The 22,235-nt window shown below is 38.0% G+C and overlaps 1 protein-coding gene across 3 annotated transcripts; it reads right to left on the bottom strand.

Moving 5' to 3' along the window:
- Positions 1–1,079: 1,079 nt before the first annotated feature.
- Positions 1,080–20,979, bottom strand: MCCC1 (methylcrotonyl-CoA carboxylase subunit 1). Of its 3 annotated transcripts, XM_014871551.2 has the most exons (19): positions 20,897–20,979; positions 19,823–19,869; positions 18,691–18,830; positions 18,181–18,276; positions 17,905–18,026; positions 16,831–16,978; positions 16,001–16,122; positions 14,813–14,924; positions 14,422–14,503; positions 13,533–13,660; positions 12,433–12,616; positions 11,814–11,923; positions 10,356–10,572; positions 9,555–9,641; positions 8,933–8,982; positions 6,714–6,851; positions 5,250–5,357; positions 4,200–4,271; positions 1,080–2,675 (listed from the first exon to the last, which is right to left on the bottom strand). In XM_014871551.2, the coding sequence occupies exons 1-19, from the start codon at positions 20,950–20,952 to the stop codon at positions 2,556–2,558; spliced, it is 2,139 nt and encodes a 712-aa protein (XP_014727037.2). In that variant the 5' UTR covers positions 20,953–20,979; the 3' UTR covers positions 1,080–2,555. The 3 variants fall into 3 exon arrangements, with proteins under 3 accessions (XP_014727037.2, XP_088026609.1, XP_088026610.1); XM_088170483.1 differs by lacking the exons at positions 17,905–18,026; positions 19,823–19,869; positions 20,897–20,979; XM_088170484.1 differs by lacking the exons at positions 1,080–2,675; positions 4,200–4,271; positions 5,250–5,357; positions 6,714–6,851 and adding an exon at positions 6,973–8,581.
- Positions 20,980–22,235: the final 1,256 nt, after the last annotated feature.

Below are 22,235 nucleotides of genomic sequence, written 5' to 3'. Positions count from 1 at the left end.
ACTTTAATAAAAGAGTTGTGTGCCCAGATGAACTTTTTTTTCCCCTACCATTGACTAAATTTTAAAGGTTCTGCCAAAAACCACTTGAGTATTCACTTCTTAATCAGCAGGAAGACTTGAAACTAAGATTTCCTAGTAACTAGCTGGTACAAACATTACAACAAGGGATACAATACACACTGGAAACTGGTATTGATATTTGATGTATAAAAGGTTAAAAAAAACCCTTACAAGTAGAATTAGTCTGCTAAGTTTTTTTCTTAGTCTGCCATTAAGTGTTTTAGAGACAACAGTAACAGCTATGTTACTATGCTAGGGCTCTTACCAATTTACATTCATAACACAAATTTATTTGTAATAAACTGAAGATTGACAAATATTTTGTTAACTAAGATACTGGTATAGAAACAACCTACCTTTAATAATTCTTTGAGCATCTCCAAGTTCAATTAAATCACACTGCAGTAAAACATTTCAAGTGTGCAAACTGTGACAGTGCCTTCTGCAAGAGATTTTTCTCAAAACAAAACCATCACTATCTGAAAGATCTATCTCAGTAGAAATCTAAAGAGATAAAAACCCTAACAGCTAATTTTTGAGAAGCGAGGGAAAATGAACACTGGTGAGATCATTTGTCTCCCCTGGCTCTGAAGGGAGGACATTTTGTCAGCTCTCAGGGAATGTTTTGCTGCACTGGCTGTGTGCAGCCAAGCTGTGCAGACTGAGCAGGCACAGAATCTCCTGCTGGGAGTTTTAATGTTTTGGTGCAGATTCAGTGCAGCAAAGTTGGTCTAGAAACATCCATGTCACAGAGAGAGAGAAAAATAAATGCCAAGCTGCTGGGTTTCTTCAGGGCTGAGCCCATGTTTCTATATGGAGATTCAATTCTGGATAAAACAAGTGCCTAACCTTACCTGCAGTGAAACCATCACGAGTGTCTGGATTACTGCCTCCTAAATGTGAGCTGCAGATTGTGCTCATCATCATCAGATGATACAGAAACAGCTGCTTAAACCCTCTAATCCAATGCGTGAACAGAAGCAACCAAGGAAAGAACAAAATGGAGAAAAATCAAAACATTCCAAGTTACATTTAATTTTTATTTGGCAGTAAAGAAAAATCACTGTGGCAATATTCTACAAGATGATCATTGGAGTTTAATTATTTGCTAGGTGACCTTATGACTGGAATGAAAATTAAAGAGTAGTAAAATAGGCTTTTAATATACTGATCATCCAGAGCCATTGCTTTTTTACCACTTTTTTTCTGCATTGCAGACAAGGCTGCACAACTGTAAAAGCAGATCAGAGAATTCCCCATGATACTGTATATTGATTCAGAAATGAGATTTCAGGTAAGGGTCCATTTGCACAGATTTAACTACAGATTTGAAATCACTGCAGCATCTGATTTTCTTTTCTGCAGTATAAAACAGATTATTGAATTAAATTAGCATATCAAAACTTCACATGATAACAGAACTTCATATTAATTGAATGATGAAAAGACTTTCAAAGTTTGCAACAATTAAAACGTTTTCTTTCCCTTCTTTCTCTAAGGTACTGGTTAAATAAGTTAAAATAATTTTATGGCAAATGATGAGTATGCTTAATCTGAGAATTCTTTTACTTTGCATATCCAAAAACCTACCAATTTTCCCTTCTGAAACCCTGCAGATACAAAAAAATCTATTATTCTTAGTAACATTTCATGTTGTTATAAAGACTGTGGTGTACTTCATTCCAGCCAATAAAAAATACACTAGAACATGAACAATATGGTAACAGTAATGAAGATTTTTAAGTCAGTATTGAATTTTGGCACACTAAGTATTAAATAGCTTATCTTTCTATGTTACTACTTCATATTTAAATTTCAAATGGTATTTTTGGAAAGCAGTTACATTTTAACTTTGATTAGTGTAGCTAATGTATTTGAAAAATGCTTTGTATCAGATATTTTGAGGTATATTGAAATAATTTTTGAAATGCAAATTTTCATGACTCATTGAGGTAAACAGGAAAAAGAGATGCACCAGAAATGATTGAGAGGGATTCTGGGCTAAGGAACAATCCTAAATTCCCTAGTAAGGCAAAAACATAAGCCACAAACAGGAACTTTGCCAGAATATAGAACAACTGTCTTTCAGATTTCCTTCAAATCAATCCTCATATATTAAAAGGGGAAAAAAGGCAGCTGTGAATAAGTAGGCAGAAGAACCCAGCCTGTCTGTACCTTATAGTCCTTATTAACCTCTCTGATGCTTTCAGAGTTTCACACCTTCTTCCAGTCTAATGCCTTCCCACAGGCAAACAACCACTGGACAACAATCACATAGGTCCACAAGTTATAAATACAGTTACAGTATTACAATTACAGTATATATAGTGATACCCAAATTTCAGTGAAGTCAGCATAATTTACAGTCAAACTATGCAGGAAGTGCAGAGGAAACCAATCCCCCATTTGTACAAAACAGTTTGCTGAAAACATGAAGAAATCTTCTGGGAGAAAATTAGCAAAGTAGAAAAAATAAAGTGCACCTTCCTTGAATTTTATTTTGACTCTGCCTCTTCATCCATGAATTCAACGAGTGGAGCATGTCTGTTGGCCTGGGCACCTTCTTGGAAATTGACCTTTTTAATCACTCCTGCCTTGGGAGCCCTTATGATGTGCTGCACAGAAACACAGCCAGAGTGAACAGCAGACAACTCGGGGGTTTCCCCTCTCCCTCTCCAGAAAATGCTAGTATTATTCCTTGTCCGATTAGAACTGAACACACTTAATTCCTTCCTCTGACATGTTTTATTTTAAACCTTCTTTTAAACATTATCCTAGTCCATTTTCAAGTTTTATTTTCTCAATAATATTTGATAAGTATACTGGGGAAAAAGTGCTATATAGTATATTTATGTGAATTATCATCATCATATGAACTATCAGTATGAACAGATGACTGTTATTTTATCTCACTAATACTTGCTGTTGTTGTAATAAATACCAAACAGAAATAATACAGTTTTAATCCAAGATGGTAATCAGAGAGCAGATTTGTTCCCTTAAGAGAAATCTGCAGATTTACTAAAGATATTTTTTGCTTTCTGGCCAGGAGGGGTCTTTATTGGGCAGATCATTTGGCAAAATACAGATAAAACACAAATACAGCTACAAATGACAGTAAAGGAATAGTCTGCTTACACACCAACCCCCAACTGGTCTGCTTGTCACTGTACCATGTTAGTTTGATAATGTAGCTTTGCTTTTTGGTAGTTTTCTACATAGGGTTAGTCTAGCATCAAAACATTTAAGATCAGCTATTAAATCCTCACATCTAAAGACTCCTTAAATAATAATTTGCTTTTCAAATTTTACATTTTATATTTCAACAGCACTTAATAACTCCAATAATGTCAGTCTGGGTATCAGCTGGAGAGACAAACACATTTAGCATCCAACTGCAAAGAAGTGTGTGTAGGTTTTTTTTAGTGCACACAGTTTTATTTAATATAATTTGAGTGTAATTTAAAAAAAGAACACGATAAGAGGCAGATTTTCTCAACACTGTTAGTTCTGCTGCCACAAACTGAGAGTTATTTTAAACTAATAGTCAAACCAAACGCGTTCAGGCTACAGAAACTGTAACTCAAGCAACCTGAGCCACAGTCAAGCCCTGTGGCAAGGTAAAATGACCAAAATGTCAGCCTCTGAATGTTGTGTGGATAATTGCACAAAATCTTTAGTGTGCTCCTCATAAAGCTTTATAACAACAACAATAATAATACTACACAAGTATCCTGTGCATATTTACAAAATTTCCATTAACTAAATCTCTGCCTGAAGTAACTGCAGACATCCATGTGCCTGTATCACAACCAGGGAGCAGGAGACAAACCAGCACAGTTTTGTGCTAGAAAAGTCAAAGGAGAGGAGGGGACAGAAGGTCTGACACCACCACTCAAATGCATGTTAAAACAGCTGCAGAATACCACGGATTATATAATCATCATTTACTAGTAAAGTAACAGCAAATATAATCCTCTAAAATCTAGTCAGACACAACACTGATGTCAGAGCAGATGAAGTGATACTGACATCTGCAAGCTGCACTCTACACTGAACTTCAATAATGCAGCCAAAATTATTAAATTTTGAGCAGATTTTTATTTTCTTGGCAATTAAAACCTTTATATGTTACTTACCTCCATTTTCATAGCTATCATAACCATTAGAGGGTCTCCAATCTGAACCTTATCCCCTGCCTTCACAAACACCTGCAATTCAGGAGAAAATTGGGAGAAAAAAAATCATTTATGTCAGTACCATTCAAAATCAGCTGGTCTTGACTAATACAATGCACAGGGGGAGTGAGGTTTTGAAAAACAGCCTCATATTAATCTTTATTTTTGTTGGCCTGGTTATCTAAGTTCTGTAGATAAGGAATAGCTCTACATAGATCTCTTCAAGGGAAGGCAGAGCCTACAGAAAGAGGGTCAGTACCAGATGACAGGATGATCAGGAAGCCATTTACCCATCAAAGAAGAAATACTAGAAGAGATGATGCATATTCCACCCTTTCTGGGCTTCAGCAATTCTATTTAGAGGAAAGTGCAGAACCTCTTCCTGAAGCCAGTCCCTAAAGTCTTTAAAACAATCCAGAATGAAGATGGTAAGAGCCACCTCATTTTTCAACAATTACGCTGATTTGGAGTGTTCATGGATGTCAGAGATCCATGTTGCATGTACTCCACCCTTCATGCCTTTTTATTAGTGGTTGAATCCTTCAGCCACTAAACTCTATGGAAAATCTTTCTGTTGAAACTTTGTCACTGTACAGAGAATGCACAAGACTTACTGAGCTAAAGAAAAATAAATAAATTCACAGCTTAACAAAACATTTCTGAGTATTATTTTGCAAGTGCATCTCACTTTTTCATTAGATGAAATGAATCAAACAGCCTGTAACACTTCGGGGAGCTTTGACTTGGGAAGTAATTAAGATGAAGAAAAAATTAGTTAAGCAATAGCATTAGTTCAGATCTTCCAGAGCTCTAGAGAAAGAATGGAAACCTTAAAAAGCCCTGGGTGGCTGCTGAAAAGTCAGAGTAAACAAAGCTTTTTCCATTCAGAAGTCACACAGCACTGACATTTCTGGCCCCAGCTTTTGCCTAGCAGTACAGAATCACTATTTCTGGCAAAGTAAATTTGAATATACTGGAAAATACAGGTCCCATCCATGTTGTTATAATTACCTTTTCTACTGTGCCTGTCATGGGTGCCACAGCTCCACTTTGCTCTGCCCCTGAACTCACTGCAGACAAGTACTTGGGCACAGGGAGGCCAATCTGAGCACTGCCTTCCTACAGAAAGAAAATCCAGGACAGGTGAGTTAACAACATGAAATAATGCACCAGTAGATGGGCTGACAGAGGGAAAGAACAGATCCAGCCTTAGGCAGAGCAGTCGGCTCTGAGGGTGGCACACCCTGGGGTCCGGGCTGCGGCAGGACTGTCATGGTCACTGCTTTGCCAGTGGCTGAGGCCTGGGAAGTCACACGTGCTGCTGGAAGGAGCAGCAAGGAAGGAACAACCCCTGTGACAAAACAGCTCCACGAGGATCTTTGTACAAACCTCGTATTTGTACCTTCCCTGTTCATGCATCAGCAGTGCAGAAAGTTTAGGAAAATGCATAAAGGCTGTTTTTGCACAGGGGGCAGGCAGGTTGCTGCAACAAGCAGGAGACACACTGGCATCCTCATTGCCAGCCACTGCCAATGACTGCTTCACAATTTACAATAAAATTCATTCAGTGCTAAATTTAGTCCAAAATTCTCACCGTTATTCAGAATCCCTTAAGTCCTCTCAGAGGAGGACATCCCAGAGTCTCTCAAACACTCATTCCCCCCCACATCCTTCCCATGCCCTAAAGTCCTGTGATTTCTTCTCCATCAGTCATCCCAGACTCTACTCTGATACCACAGGACAGCTGAGCTTTGCCATTCCAGCATGGGTTATTTTGTCCTCATCACTGGAGCAACAAAGTTTTTGCTGCATTCTGCTGAAAGTCTTAAGAGGCCCAGAGCTAGAGGTTAAATACTGAAACTAATAACTAATAATTTATTTATTTAGATTGCATTCTTATTGAGTTACTCTAAGGCCTTGCAATGTTTTAACTGCAAATAAAAAATTACCAACCTAATAATGCAAGTTAGGGTACCTCTTCTTTCTGCATATATGCAATGCATATAATGCCATAGTAACTCATAACTTCATATTTTAATATTAGCTGAAGTTATCCTTCCTCAGACCAATATTGATTTATTTCTTCTCATATAATTTTAAAAATGTAACTGAAAATAAAAGACCAGGTCTTGTAACTGACAAGACCTTTCAAATAATTGTCAGTTTGAAGTACTTGCTACTGTTCTGTGATAAACTTAAATATCTGACAAATTCTGTATTTTGTGTTCCCTCCTCCTAAACAATAATTTCCAAACCTGACTTACCAAATGTATTTTATTTTCTAAAACCAACTCATTTTCTCACTCATCATAAGTAATGAATTTCTAATTAGAACAACAATCCAACAAGTATCAAAACTTGATAGGTCAAAGTAAGAAACTGGAATTTTTCTCTTTCAGATGCTATTGCATTTTCTATTGTTCATTTACATGGATAAAATTCCAAAATTTGTGATAATAAAGAAAGGAGCTTTACCGGGAAGAACAGATAAATGGTGTTGTCCAAAATGACCAACTTGGACCTAGACACTGTTCCATTTACTGAAGACCTCAAGTAAAGTGAATCACCTTCTTTCAAGATCTCTCCAGAAACCAGGAACGTTTTATCTTGAATCTGAAAGTTAAATGTTTTTATAAGAACAAAGGTCAACTTCTCACGAGCAATAAACCAAAAGATTGTATTTGTGCCCTCATAACCTGTGAGTCTGCATAGACAACTGGAATTAAAAAAAATATTTTAAAATCTTATATATCCTTTATTTTTCAGTTAGACTGTTCTGTATCCAATACAAATAGCTCAACAAATTATCTAATACATTTGCTCAGGACAATTTTTATCTACAAAAAAGATACACTATTTCACAAAAAACCCCAAAATATTCAGGTTAATGGTGCTATTAAAATCCAGTATTTTTAATTTGTCCTAGCATCTTGACTTTCTTCAAACTGAAGAATCCATAGTATTCAGCTGACATACTCCACAATGTTTTCCAAAAGAGAGGTGACTTCCTCTGTCTTGTAAGCTTGCATGACAAGAACTACAACATATTCAGTAAACCTACAAAGGAACAGAGCAGTAATGGAAACAGTTCCAATGAGACACCAAAACTGCAAAAGAAAGATCAAACAGAAAGGACATTTATTTATGAGTACCCTTCATCCTCTCCTTCAGTGGAAGCTGCACCTGTACCACAACTGCAGCACACAAAGGTAAATACATTTCACTCATATGTTTACTTCCAAGTCTGACATCACTGAGCACAGGAGCAGAGACTTGCTGGTCTTTCAAGATGGTACAAGTGAAAACAAAACTCAGGTCTTAATTTACATAGTTGGAAATTATTCTTCCACTGAAAACATGCATTGAAAGGATCTTGTTGATTTGACTCTGATCCCTGAGCAGAAAATGGTTTGCTTGAGCAGTGAGTGCCTGCCAGTTCTAGACCCAGCCACCTGCTCTGGTTGATTTGCCTCAGGACAGGTTCTGTAACACTCCAGAGGCACTGTCCTCCTCATAATAGGCCCTCAATTATGTCTTTATATCTCTTATTTCCAGCTGCTCTCCATTTCCATGTCAACCCCCATTCTTCCTTCTTCCCTAGAGTCTACATCCTCCCCAGTTACACTTCCCTCCACAAATGGTCCCTACATCCCTTTTAGCCTCTTTTCATTGCTGCTGATGTGACTTCTGAGATAAGGCTCAAGTGTAAAAGCTGTCAGACATTATACAGAGAATCAATACACTCAAAAAACCCACATTCCTCCTGTAATACCTGGGTTAATCTCAATCTTCATACCAGAAGGTCTGAATTACCATAATATGGTTATACCCTTGAGAGCAGAATAATTTTATCCCTATTTTTCTAGTACATCCATCTCTATACAGTTTAAGCAGTTCATAAATAATTATTCTCTTAATTCCCCTTTTCTGACTATTAAAGCAAGAAGTAGAACTATAGAGACTGCATTCTTGAGTATGCATCCATTCTGGGTGCCAAATCTGAGAGAATAACACATTCAACTACAGGGGATGCAAGAAGGAGATTCAGTATCCAGCCAAACACAACCTCCTAAAGCCACAACTGGAGACTCTCACATGTGCACACACAAAATTATCTACAACTAAGGCACCTTGAGCTGTTTACTACAGGAGCTCTATAGCATGGACAAAGAAGCCAGTTCTATGGGGTATCATTCAATGATCTAACCAGAAGATTCCTCAGCTTCTAATCACTCTCCAATTTCCATCTTCAAAATAAAATGTTATCTTGCAGATAATGCTCTAGAAAGCTTTTATTTATCCCACAGGAGATCCATTCTCATGCACAGAATAAAGCAGGAGTCCTGTGGAAAAAAAGTCTTTTTAAATGCAGATTTAAATCTAACTTCCCATGTTTTAGAAAGACAAGTTTAACAAGGAAAATAAAGAGTAAGACCTTTAAATACTGAAAATACAAATGCTTTTCTTAGCCTTATTTTCAGAAGCATTTTAGTAGCTCTTCCATGCCAATCCAGCATCTAGCACAGATAATTTCAGGTCAAAGTAACAGAATATAGCAATGGATACAAGCAAACTAAAAAATACAATCCTGCATCTGTAATCACCAAGTAACTTAAGCAACAAAATACTAAGAGAAATTTACAAGAAATTGATTATTTTATCTAATGAAGTATCTGAAAAAATTATACTTGTACCTGCATTTTGTATGACCCATCTTGATTGTAACTTACTTCTACATCCACAGCTGTTCAATAAAACAAAACATGCATGTGTGAGTAGATTTAATTAGAGCATCTAGAGAATGATGACATATAAACAGTATCAAGGCTTTCTTGATAAAAATGAGGCCTATCAACACTAAAATAAGAATGAGTATTTTCAGATTAGCTTACTACACACTGCAGATTTCATACTAAATTCCAGACAATTTTTCTTTCAAAGATGAACACCTGAAATCATGCTCTGAAATCTGTATTATCTGGACAGAAAACAAGTTTGTGAGGGGAGAAAGTACTGAGCTCTTTCACACCAAAATGAAGTTCAAAAAAAGTAAATGGCACTCTGCTCTTTTTAAAATCTCAACCTCATTAATTTAAATGATGAACATTAATTAGTAGTCATTTGAATTTGGTTTACATGTCCTCAGGATCTAATAGTGTGGATTAAACATGTGATTCTGTGAATTCCCAGCTTACACTGCATAAAACTCATGCTGCTTCTATGCTGTTTCCTAGCCTGAATTGTCAAGCATCAGTTAAAAAAAGCTTTATCCATCAAGTACCTCCCTTCCCTCCACACACTTTTTTATTAACTTACTATTTTCCCCATCCAGCAGAGACAGTTTTCTAGTGTAACATATATTTATTCTTCTACCAGTGCTGGATGCAAAGGGTGAGAATTTATCTAAAACACAAAACACATGGATACGTTATTTTCATTCTACTTTGGCAAAACACAGCAGTTAGAACTCAAGCCTTCAAATCGTTGTCCTACTGTTACTACCTTCATATTTATGAACTTATATTGCACAGAAAAGACTGGGGAACTACTGTAGTCACAGAGAGGGACAATTCCTTGATCTCCAACATTGAATAAACTGATGCTGTGTGACCTGCAGAAAACATGACACTAAGGAGGGCACTGGCTGTTTTCCATGAACACATCCTTGAACAGGACCAGAGGGGATGGGAATTCAACTACACCATAGCAGGTCCTGATTAACCTTTAGGTGAAGGTTCCTTTAAACCCCACTGCCTCTCCCACTCCAAGCAGAATCAATTTTGTCTGAAGACCTTGGGCCAACTGTAGGAATAACAGGGGCAGAAGGTTACTCACTGCTTGTGCTTATCAAGAGCAAAGAGGTCACAGCGTCACTGGTCATGAATCCCAAGGTCCTTCAGATACTGCCTGTCTGAAGGGCTTTGGGAAATATTCTGGACTTTACAGTGGTGACACATTTCATATCTGATCCTCAACAAAAGGATGTGTGTAAATATCTGGGAGATACCAGAATGCATAACCCTGAGCAGGCACAAAGCAGGGCAAAGAAAGAACATCCAAAGTGAATGACTGCACACAAACTCATAAAATAAAACAATACAAAACAATGATCCTTACCATCTGACTGATCTCTAAAAGCATCTGTTAGCATCTTCTCTTTCAGGATGAGCCCTAGAGCTGCCTGACACATAACTTCATGTGGAGTTGCCTTTTTGGTTGGAAATAGTTCATCATGGTGTTGAGGAATGAAATTAGTGTGCACATTTCCAGCCTCAAACTGCGGGTGTCCTGACAGGCTCAGTAAGAAATCAATATTAGTGCTTAATCCTACAATCTGTAAAGAAACAGAAGCATATTGCCAAACTTAGTTATGAATACACAGCTTTCTGCTCACAAAGTTTATCAATAAAATGTAATTCATTCAATTCGTCTGTTTTATTACCAGTTAAACCACTGACTGTAAAAAGAAAAAAAAAAAAAAAACAAAACCCAAAAGCTGCTTTCTCAAAAGAACTCTTTGTTTTCTAAATGCTGCCTTTGACCACTGTGAACTTGAGCAAGTTTCCCAGAAACAGTAACAGGAGGTAATTCCAGAAAAAAAACCAACTTTTGGAAAATCATGCTCTGAGTATTTAAAAGAGCATTCCTAACTTGACAAGTGCTTCATATTAAAAATGAGTTACAATAGTTTCAGTATCCCATACTTGATATTTTAATAGTAAAAAGTAGAACAGGGACTTCTATAAGTTTACTAGATACTATCCATTTCCTGTAGTGCAAAATATACCTAATGAAACAACATCATTATTTTAGAGAAATCAGTGAACCTGGTAACTATGTTATGCTGTCAACATGTACTGACAGAACTGCTATGAAAATTCTGGAAAAAGCAAGAGAATTCTTTTATCTCTTTCCCTTGCAGTAAATTTAATTTTAGCTAAAACAATAAGGGGCCCAACATTTTCAGTACATCAGTCATGTTCATGTTGTTGATTTAAGAAGTGTAAATTCGTTTCTGCACAAGTAATATTCAGTCTCACCTCAAGTCAAACCTTCTGAATTCCACTTTTGCAAACAGTTATAATACCTGTAGTTTTCACAAGGGAAAAATTGAATGTTTCTTAAAAAGAACTGACAGTATATTTCTTTACCACATGTATAGTCTAAAAACTTAGTTCTTTTTATAAATTAAAAATTACAAGCACACATCCTTTGACAAAAATTCCACCTAAGAAACCCTTTAAGTCTGAAAAAGTTCGCACTACAATTGAAAATGTTGTTTAGCCTTTCCCTTCTAAGAAGTCCCAGGTGCATCTTCAAACTGAAAATACCATAAATTTACAAATCTATGTGTAAAACTGGGCTTCACACTTATTTTTACTCACTCCACCAATGAAAACAGTTTGCAAATTAGGAAAACAATAAAAAAATACAACTTCTGCAAACAATAAATGAATTTGAAATGGCAGTAGCAATGCAGGCTCCCTTTTGGAAACCACTTTTGTTTAGCTGCAGTGTTTTCTGCATACTTTGATGGCTCAAGCTGTGGTATCACACAGGGTTCTTTCCACTTACATTATATTGGTGCAAACTGTAGCGCAGCCTTCTGAGAGCTGCCTGTCGGTCCTCAGCCCAAACAACCAGCTTTGCAATCATGGGGTCATAGTGCACAGAAACCTCATCACCTAAAACGTGGCAATAAAACAAAAATGCTGTAACATGCAACCAATTTATGGAAGTTGGTAATGCAGAGTACTGGACACCACATGGCATCCAGCTCAGACACAATTCATGGCCACATTTCTCTAAAGTTATTTAAGGACATGATGATGTGACCTGGCATTTTAATTCCAAGGGCAATTTCAGAACAGACTTGGTATAAATTTTTGCAACAATACTCAAATTCCATTTTCTGTGTTACAATCAGAATGCAGGATTGCTAAATAGCGAGGAGAATATCACCACCATGAGGCAGTGGACATGAATTTGCGTACAGATAAAGACGAGGTAAATAAAATATTCAGTGATTGACCAAAAGTACATGGAAAATCACAAGGAAGAATAATTCTGTAGGGATTTGTCTTTATAACAACACTCTTTCAGACAAGCTCATTTAGGCCAAAGATGCAAATGCTTACAAAGAAAAGTTCTTGATGTTAATTATTTCTTCTTCCATCACTGCCTTGAGTTTTACCTTGCCTGACTCCAGTCTCTATCCTGGTGAAACGATCTGCTGGGGGGGTGGATAAGTGCAACAGTGGCCCAGCTCCTGGCATAAAGTTATTATTAGGGTCTTCAGCATATATTCTAGCTTCAAATGCATGGCCCTGGAGCAGGATCTGTTCCTGCGTTAGAGGAATCTTCTCTCCTGCTGCAACCTGAAAACAATAAGTTTTTTCTTTAATACAGGATCAATATTCTGGAATGCTGATACATGAAATATTAACTATCTTTCTTCTAAACATGAATAACTAGGAAACACATTTTAAAAAGCACAAGGACAAAAACAGTGCCAAGACCACTGAACCCATCCACCTTCTCTTTCTTCCAGTGTTGTCTGATCTCTGCTCTAACTCAGGATTCAATTCTCAATTTCCAGGCCCAGATGAGGAAGAAAATGTTCCTTCTTTTTGCATCAGCATTTGCCATTTTAATTTTCTTTCTGATTACAGTAAATACTTCCCCACCCTTAATCTCACACTACTTAAGCTGCTGTCCTCACTTTTGGATTTACCCAAACAGTATTAGGTTTTATTTCAAGTTCCCTAATACAAAAAATTTCCTGTGATCAATCGAATGTGTGAACAATCTCCACAAATTGGTTGTGTGAGGAAATCCCCTGCTCCAGTCCACCCCACTGTACATTTATTTCAGAACGTGGCTATACTGGTATAACACCAGACATAAGTTTTTGTGAAGATTTTTTTCTTCCTACAGCCTGATGCGAAAATAATTTTAGGGAAATTGAGATACATTTCAATTAGAGTTTTAGAAACCTTTCAGCATAGCAAGAGAAAGATCAGGACCCTACTCCTTCCCATTTCCCACTCTGTCTGTAAAGCACTTTAAAATGTTTTCTCTCTACACAGCTGGGAGAGGACTGGTTTGAATTCAGAGCACCTACACAATGCTCCACATGCACTACAGCAATGTGAGATGTTCCTGTGGAGCAAAAGAAACTCTACCCTATCAGCTGAGCAGGAGATGAGGATCTGGAAACCCATCTGGCCTCTCACAGGCAGTGTCACAGAGCCCTCAGGAGGAACCCTACATGTAGAATCAATTAACACTCACCCTAAGCTGCCATTCCACCAAGTCTGTTCCGGTGATCATCTCTGTAACTGGGTGCTCTACTTGCAGCCTGGTATTCATCTCCATGAAGTAAAAATTATGTTGGGAGTCCATAATAAATTCGACTGTTCCTGAAGTATTTAACAAAAGGACACTTTACCAAAGAGATCTTAGGTCCATTTATGGAAAAGCCACCCATGACACTTAATTCAGCTACATCAAGACTATTCTTTCTAAATCAGACACACTGAATTTCATTAAATTCTACACAAATAATCTAAACGGGTCACAGAATTGATGTCTGTAAACAGAAGGGTTGTTTCCTTATACATTTACATAACCTGTGTTGTTTAGTAGCCATTCCCTACAGTAAAAGCTGCATTTCATTAGCACTTTAAAAAGTGCATCAAGACTGTTTGAAAGTATTCTGAATATTCATTGGATATGTAATTATTTTTTAATAAATATCCAAAGAAAGCAGTGAGAAAACAAAGTTACAAATAATTTTTGGAGGTTATTTTTCATCTGGGAAATGGTGTGGACTTTAAAGTCTTTAAAAGAAAAACACAAGTCACTGTACTGTTTGCAAAGTAATAGCTTTTGTATGCTAAAAGAGAAATTATTTTCCCCTTGCTAAGCTATGCTCACTTTCCAACAACAGTTGTGTTGATCAAATTATCTGCTCTGAAGTTTTTTCTGTCTCTCAGATGCCACTGGTCTTGAGCTCAGGTATGCTAATTTAAATCTGTAATTACATCAGAATTAACTACATGATTACTTGCTTAAACCTCAAAAATTTGAGGGATGTGTGTCATGCTTGAAAACAATCAGATGCCATTTGCTTGAGACTTAAAGTCTCATTAAGTAAAAAGCTGCACTTCCCCAGACTGACCTGCTCCCACGTAATTCACTGCTTTAGCTGCTTTCACAGCAGCTTCTCCAAGTCTCCTTCGAACCTCTGGACTAATTCCTGGCTGGAAATAATAATAAAAAAATTGCAAACTATTGTTAAGTTTGGTGATATTAAACCTGGTATGCATGAATATTGAACAGTATTTAACACATGTAGTAAAATCCTAATCTATGTTATACTTGAAATCTACATAATACTTCTCTGAGAATCATTTTCCTAAAGAATGAAGGGTTTTTTCCCAATTAGAACAACTTCAACAGGTCTGAGAATTACAAATAAATTATTATCCACTACATACATTCAATGGGGTATAGAAATTACTATAAATACATGCCAATTCCTAAAAACATATTTAAAATATTTTGCTCACCCCTGGTGCCTCTTCAATAATTTTCTGATGTCTCCTTTGCACGCTGCAGTCTCTTTCAAACAAATACACTGCATTGCCATGCTGGTCACCAAATACCTGGACTTCAACATGCCTGTTCCATAAAAATCAATGTTTTAATGTATTTTAATGTCCCAAACAGACTTCAAACTTGTATATTTCAGTAGGATTGCTTATAATTAAGTGTCCTTAAATAAAAGCCAGAAATATGGAAGTGAAGCTGTTATTATGCAGGATTTTAACTCTTTTAGACTTACTCCATCTTCTAAAGGAAAGAGGATTCCTAATGCCAACTACTGCAGTGAAATCTCATAGAATGTAGGATAAGCAAGACACTTATCTGAAGGCTGCTACCTCTTTCTTAATTATAATAAAAGTAAAACCACTTCACTATTAATTTGGTAATGATTATTTCTCTCATAATTTACAATGCAGCAATTCACAAGAGACAGCAACAGCCCTGGTTCAGGAATAACACTGTTCACTTCAAAACACCATTTCAAAGGACAACTATTAGGAGGCAGAATTTAATTCTATACCTACAACTAATAAAAATACATCATCATTCTAATCCTGGCAAAAGAAATTCCTCAGTAATGAGTTTATTTCTCATGCCCACCTGACAGCATAAGCAGACCCTCAATTTCTTTGGAATAAATGCTTTCCCTGTAGGATGCTTCAAGGAAAAACAGATGTAAAGTACAAGAGTAACAAACAGACCTCTGTGAGATGTTCTTTATAAAACATAAATTGGTTGAGTTTCACAGGCAGGGCATGAGCTAAAGACTCTCACTTATGTTTGAAGTATCAAAATAGAAGAAGATTAAGCAACTGGTTTAGGACACCTGAGGCCAGCAGAAACACCACCACAGCTTGACTAAGGTCAATAGTTTAAATATTGTAGAGTGATTTTTCTCTTCCTAGATGAAAATCAGTTTTAGAAAGCTCACTCACTGCCATGTCCTCCAAGCAGCAGCATTTTAATTCCTGGCATTCAAAACAAGGTCACAACAAGAAATTCAATAAATTATAATAAATTTTGACCAAATTAACAACTTTCATAGTGCAAATCAAACATATAAAACTGATTTTAACCCAACTAAGCTAGTTATATTTATTTAAGGGAAGAATAAACATTACAGCGTTTATATTGAAACACCTATTTCTTACCTTGGATTATCTACAAATTTCTCAATTAGCATTGCATCATCATTAAAAGACTTCTTTGCTTCTCTCCTTGCCGATTCTAGTTGGTCCAGAAATTCCTTTTCTGAATGAGCAATCCTCATGCCCTAAAATATAGGAAAAAAGCTTATCTAAAAATACAGCACACAATGAAAAACTTCGTTGCACACACAGAGTGAGAAACAAGCTTAAAAAAACACTTTTTCTTTCTTTCTTTCTTTCATAAACCTTAACAGAATTGTGTATCAGCTTCCAGCAAGATAATCCTACTAAGTCCCACTGAAAGTGCCATAAGGAGTGTAAAAAACAGGTATTATCATTCCATTGATATGAGCGAGCACAAAATTCAATTTTGTACTCAAATATAATAGAAATTTTCCAAGGCTGGCAGAAAAAAACCCTTATTTTTAAAAAATAAATCTAGCTATTTTGGAAATAAATAAAATTTTCTATACATAATTTTAATAGACATTTACTTCAGAGCAAAATCTGATTTAGACTGGGAGTTCACCACTCATTATCTATCACAGAGTAATAATTTAGTCATCTCATTTTGCACAAGTCCATTGCACAACTTTCCTGCTTATGTAAATTACTGGAGATCCATTGAAATACACAAAACTCTTCCAGTTTATTCCAGCTATTTATCTTCTACATATCAAGGGGAAATGAGATTTCATAGTGCTAGATTGGCCACTAATAATAAATTTTAACAAAAAGTACTTTTCCAGTTTTTGTTTTCTTTTAGAATATTGAGTTACAGATCCTGAGACATGGTAACTTTACAGCACATGAAGAACAGATGAGTTCCTTACCTTTCCCCCACCCCCACGGACAGCTTTAATCATCACTGGGTACCCAATTCTCCTGGCATGTTCCTTTAGACACTCATCAGACTGATCTTCTCCATGATAACCTTCAACAACAGGAACGCCAGCAGCAGACATTATAGCTTTGGAAGTGCTTTGACAGAACAGTTTTATATTTAGAATGATAATATTTTTTTCTTACTTTCAGCTCCAACCTGTCTAATGTTCCCAGTGTTAATTCCCTTCAGGAAAATAGTTCCACGGTAGACCTCAACAGTACTACTTGCATAGGTGGGTTACACAAGAATGGACTGTAATTCAGCACATGCTTCAAACAAAGGTTTTTGTTTCTCTTAGCAGGATTACACTTTAGTTTGATTGGTTTTTCCACATTATAGATGCTAAAATTTAACATTTTTAAATTACAACACTGTATGCTACAATAGTTAAAGTTGTACAAAGACAAAACTTTTCATTACAGAGGCTGCATTCACACCACACATAAAACACTCACACATAACAACTCTAATTTCTAAAATGTTATGCAAAGCTTGTTAAATTACTGAGGCAATTTACTCTCACATTATGAGGTGATAAAAGTTAATACTCTCAAACTACTATTTTAAGTTCCTGTGTCAGTAATAACTTAATTTCCATACTCTTTATACTTCATACCTTAAAAGTCTTTCTTTGATCTAAGTAACTAAGAATAAGATCCTCTGTGATGAACTAAACTTATCATTTTACATAAGCCACAATAACCCTGATGATTTGGTGCTTCTTTTGACCCATCCAACCTGACTGCTGAGCCTTTATCTATATCACACTGCAATGCTTCAGTTCTGGAAAAGTAGAACCATTACTTATTTAATTATCAAAATCCCAATAACTGAACAAGCTTGACCATTTATATCTCTATACAAATCTATAAAACTGGAGTTATTCCTTTGAAGAAAACTGTAAAAATACAATGGAAATTGACAGAATAAAACAATTACAGAGCAACTGGTCATTTGTCAACAAAATCAGCTGTGCCAAGCTGTAAACTGCATAACCGAGTAACAAATCAGGAATAGATACCTTTTAATACCCATATCTCTGATAGCAGATGAAGGAGGACCTATGAAGATGATTCCCTGTTGCTTACACAGCTCTGCAAACTCTGTGTTTTCTGAGAGGAAACCATAACCTGGATGAATAGCCTAAAACAGAATAATGTTACCAGCCTATTTTTTGTATTAGTTTAGCTTAGAAAACTCAGAAGCTTCACAGATCATCAAGGAAAAGCAAGATGAGCAAAAATAAAGAACTAAAGACATAGAAGTATCAGAAAATATAAGGCCCTGATCTCCTTACCTGTGCTGCTGAGACCTTGGCCACCTGCAGAATTTTCTCCATGGCCAAGTAACTCTGCTGTGAGGGTGGTGGACCAATGCAATATGCTTCATCTGCCTGTTTTACAAAAAAATATACACAACAGAGACTGTTTACTAGCAAATTTATATGAGTTTCTGAGCTAATTACATCACTTATCAGACTGCAGTTTAAATCACTGCCTTTCTTCATGGAGAGGCTCAGTTGGGTGAAACAAATTCTGACTTTTTCCCAAAAATCACATTCCATTCTCTAACTCCTGGCTGTCGAGAGACAGAGAGCCAAACTTGAATGCACTTCCTGTAAAGGTATCACATATTGAGACACAGACCAGGCAAACTTTCCATTCATTCAAGAAAAATTTGGCAGCAGGTCTACAGAAGCGAAAATCAACTTTGCATCAGCACCCAAATCTGCTTTACACATGGAACTTATCAATGAAGATACTGTTATGAATGAACATCAGTCACAAATTTAATTAATATACTTCACCATTGCTACGTGCATGGAATTCCTGTCTGCTTCACTATAAACTGCCACAGACTTCACCCCCATTTTCTTGGCTGTTCGCATCACCCTGCAGGCGATTTCTCCTCGGTTTGCAATAAGAACCTTCCTTATGCTGTGAACTCCTGTTTGAAAGGATGAAGCACAGTAAGAAACCAAGCCACAAAAAACATTCCTGGAAACAAAGCAATTTTTAAATTCTGGTTTCTTTTACATTATTTATAAAATCAGTGCATTTCTTCAATAATGAAAAAAGCATGCTTCACTCAAAAGCATTTCCAAGCTGCTCGAAGAATTTTTAACTCACAGTCCTTATGCAGAAGTATGCTTAAGCCATTTGTTTTTCTTTTTTAGAATTTAAGAAATATATCCTAACCCTAAAAAAAACCACTTCTGTTTTACAGCTGATGCTTATAGCTGGGCTGTGTACCTTCTGGACTAACTAGGAGACAATCAAAGCTGTGTTGTGTCCCTCACAACCGAAGTGATTCACACATTAAGAGCACCGTTCCCCTTTGCTACACAGTGACAAAGGCATAAAAAAGGTGTCAACTTTTGGTTTTTTTAAGCAGTGACTTACAAACTTCTGCAAACTGTCATGCCAGCAGTCACAACTGGATAGAATTGTAAGGCCAGCATCGACAGAGACTTCTCAGTGAGGATTAAATAACTTAAAACTAAATAATGAAATGAAAATGGATCTCTGAATTCTCAAACATAACTTTTTAGACAACATGACCACAGAGTGAGTTTAAATCATCTTGCTGAACCCCTTTACTCTCCTTCACATATTGTTTCAATACCATTATGCCTACAAAACAATTCTCACATACTTTGCAACAAATGTATCAGAAAAAGACTGAGAGGAAAACATGACAAAAATTAAACAGTTTTTATTTATTTCCATATACCTAAATGTGATAGATAAAGTTATACAAATTATTTAAACATTAAAGATGATTTCTCTTAGGTTAGCTACAGGTTCTGTTTTCAAAAACTGTGAAGATACTGAATATTTATTAAAAAACCCTCCAGTCTTTCAGCAACTAATACTTTAAAACCATATCCACACTGCATAGCAATTAAAGGTAGTAGCTAAAGAAATTAAATTTCATACCTATCGTCGAGGCCCATTTCACAAATATTCGCACTTGGTTCCATTGCCTGTGCAATTATAAAAGGACAGAAGTGTTACAAGTGCATATGAAGAGGTGGCAACTGAGCTGCTTTTATTTTCAGGTGAGAGGACAGCACTGAAACTTCTGGTACATCTATTTACACAAAACAGATTCAGATATAAAGAGGGAAGTCTCTCAAACTTCACCAGATCTCTCACTATGTACTTTCATTTGGACACAATAAAAATTAGCCCCTTGCTGTTTTAGTAGCATTGAAACAGAAATAATCAAGGTGTTTTCTTAAACAAGCAAAAAAAAAATATTTTTGGTGGAGAGAACAGCCAACAATTCACACTTATTTACTACAGAGAGGCAAACACATGAAGTATTTGGGAAAGGAGAAGTGAGCAACCATAAAATAAAAAACTTAAAAAGGCAACATGGGCTGCTTTTGTAGAGCAAAGGTGGGAGAGAAAAGTATGAGCAAGAGTGAGCTATGGAGACTTTTAGAAATGGAAAGTTAAACTTCAAATTATTATTGCCAACTAAATGAGATAAAGGCAGGGAAGTGACTGGATAGAATCGTGAAAGCAAATTCCTGGAACTGTTTTAATTAGTATGTAAAACAAGGTCGGAATTTTGGATCAAGCCCAGCATTCTTTAAGCGTTATCGGACAAAAATACAGGGGACGTCCTCGGCACCACACAAGTAGAGCTCGGTTATAACAACGGGAGAAGGAACTGGTGCATGTCCTAAGCACTGAAGACACAGCTGTGACAGTCACCGGCCCTGCGGACCGACCCCCGGGGCCGCGACAGCGGCTGCAGCGATTCCCTGCAGCCCAGGAGGGTATATTTGCTCTCCCTTGGCACAGAGCAGCCCGGCCTTGCCGTGTGCCCCCTCAGGGCCCGCACAGCCCCTGCCCCTCCTGCCCGGGCAGCGGGCTCCGTGCTCGCTATGGGCAGCTCCCCCCGGCTCCTCAGGCCGCCCCCGGCCCGCACCCTCGGCTGCCCCGGCCCGGCCGCCCCTGCCCGCCTCGGGGCCGCTCAGGCCTCCCCCGGCCCGCACTCACAGCCGGCGCAGAGCCCCGAGGCAGCCGCGGCCCCGCTCGGCCGCCGCCAGCGCCATGTTGGGGAGCGCGGCGGGAGCGGGGAAAGCCCTGAGGGGGCGGAGGGAGCGCGTCACGGGGAGGAGAGCGGGGCGCGGCGGGGCCTGCTCCGGGACAGCGGGAAATGGCTGTCGGGGGCGGGGCTGGCAGGGGGAATAGATTTCGTTTAAATGTGAAACGGTGCGTGTCGCTGAGGGGTTGTCGGTACTGTGGGTGCATGGACTCAGCTTCAGGAATGACATCGGGGATTTAATAGGAGGGCGACACACAAGCGGGAGGGTTGCTGGGAAGGGTGCGGGCATCCTCGGGTAACACAACGTCCCCAGGTCCTGCACCACCAGCGCCTCGTGCAGGCGGAGGAGTCCACAGAGCGGTGGGGTCAGGAAACCATCAGGATCCATTCGGCTCCCTCAGGCTTTGGACCTTTGCAGGTCACTGAGCCGGAGAAGATTTGGGTTGAAAGGGAGCTTAAAGCTCATCACGTTATGATATTCTCCCTTCAGCAGGCGTACCTTCCACTAGCCCAGGTTGCTGCTAACCCCATCCAACCTGGCCTTGGATACTCGCAGGGATAGGGCAGCCACAGCTGCTCTGGGCAGCCTGTGCCAGGGCCTCCCCACCCTCACAGAGAAAAATTTCTTCCCAATATCCTTCAGTTTAAAGCCCGGCCCACCCCAGTGCGGGGCCTTGTTAAACCTGCCCAGTCCCAGCACGGTCAAAATAAGTATTTCCAGTTGTTGTTTACAAATAGCAAAGCAGCCCTGCTTTTTAACAACAGGAATATACAAGCTATCAAATGCAATTGTGGCAGTGTTTAATGTCTGAAGTGTTCTCCATGCTCTGAAGCAGTAACCGTTTCTTACATGAAGAGCATCTTCGGTGTGCGGACAATCTCTGCTTGCTGCACTGTTGCTATTTTTATTTTGCCGTGGTGACCCCTCACACCAGTGGCTGGATGGTTCAAGTAGGTTAAACAGACACCAGATCAGCTTGGGGAAATCATCCCTTGGACTGACTGCAAGAAGGATCAGCACTTGCTCTAACGATAAGATTTTAAAAACTAAATTACTAAGTGAAGCTTCTGCTTTTCCATAATCAATTCACTCCACTCTTCTTCAATATAAGATGCTGACGGTGTAGATCCAAATTTTGCCTTTCATAACCTTGATTTTTGAAATGTTGTGTTTAATTTGTCTCTAAACACAAGATGGCAGCATTTTATGTAGTTTAACTGCTGGACATTGGGGAGAGCTACAGATATTTTACAGTACATAAATTAGAGGTGGCAGAGGAGTTGATGCTT

This window comes from Sturnus vulgaris, chromosome 10 (genome assembly GCF_052056855.1).
Source record: "Sturnus vulgaris isolate bStuVul1 chromosome 10, bStuVul1.hap1, whole genome shotgun sequence".
In the NCBI taxonomy this organism is placed as follows: Eukaryota; Metazoa; Chordata; class Aves; order Passeriformes; family Sturnidae; genus Sturnus; species Sturnus vulgaris.
This window is presented reverse-complemented; position numbering and strand designations above follow the sequence as displayed.

Bases quoted from the DNA above. Each gene is read 5' to 3' on its own strand.
- MCCC1 (XM_014871551.2), bottom strand. From the start codon at position 20,952: ATGGCGCTGGCGGCGGCCGAGCGGGGCCGCGGCTGCCTCGGGGCTCTG. The intron at 5,358-6,713 runs GTAAAGCTCCTT...TTCTTTCTGTAG, and splicing joins CCATTTATCTGTTCTTCCCG to GAAGGCAGTGCTCAGATTGG. The intron at 4,272-5,249 runs GTAATTATAACA...CCTGAATTGCAG, and splicing joins TGACAGGCACAGTAGAAAAG to GTGTTTGTGAAGGCAGGGGA.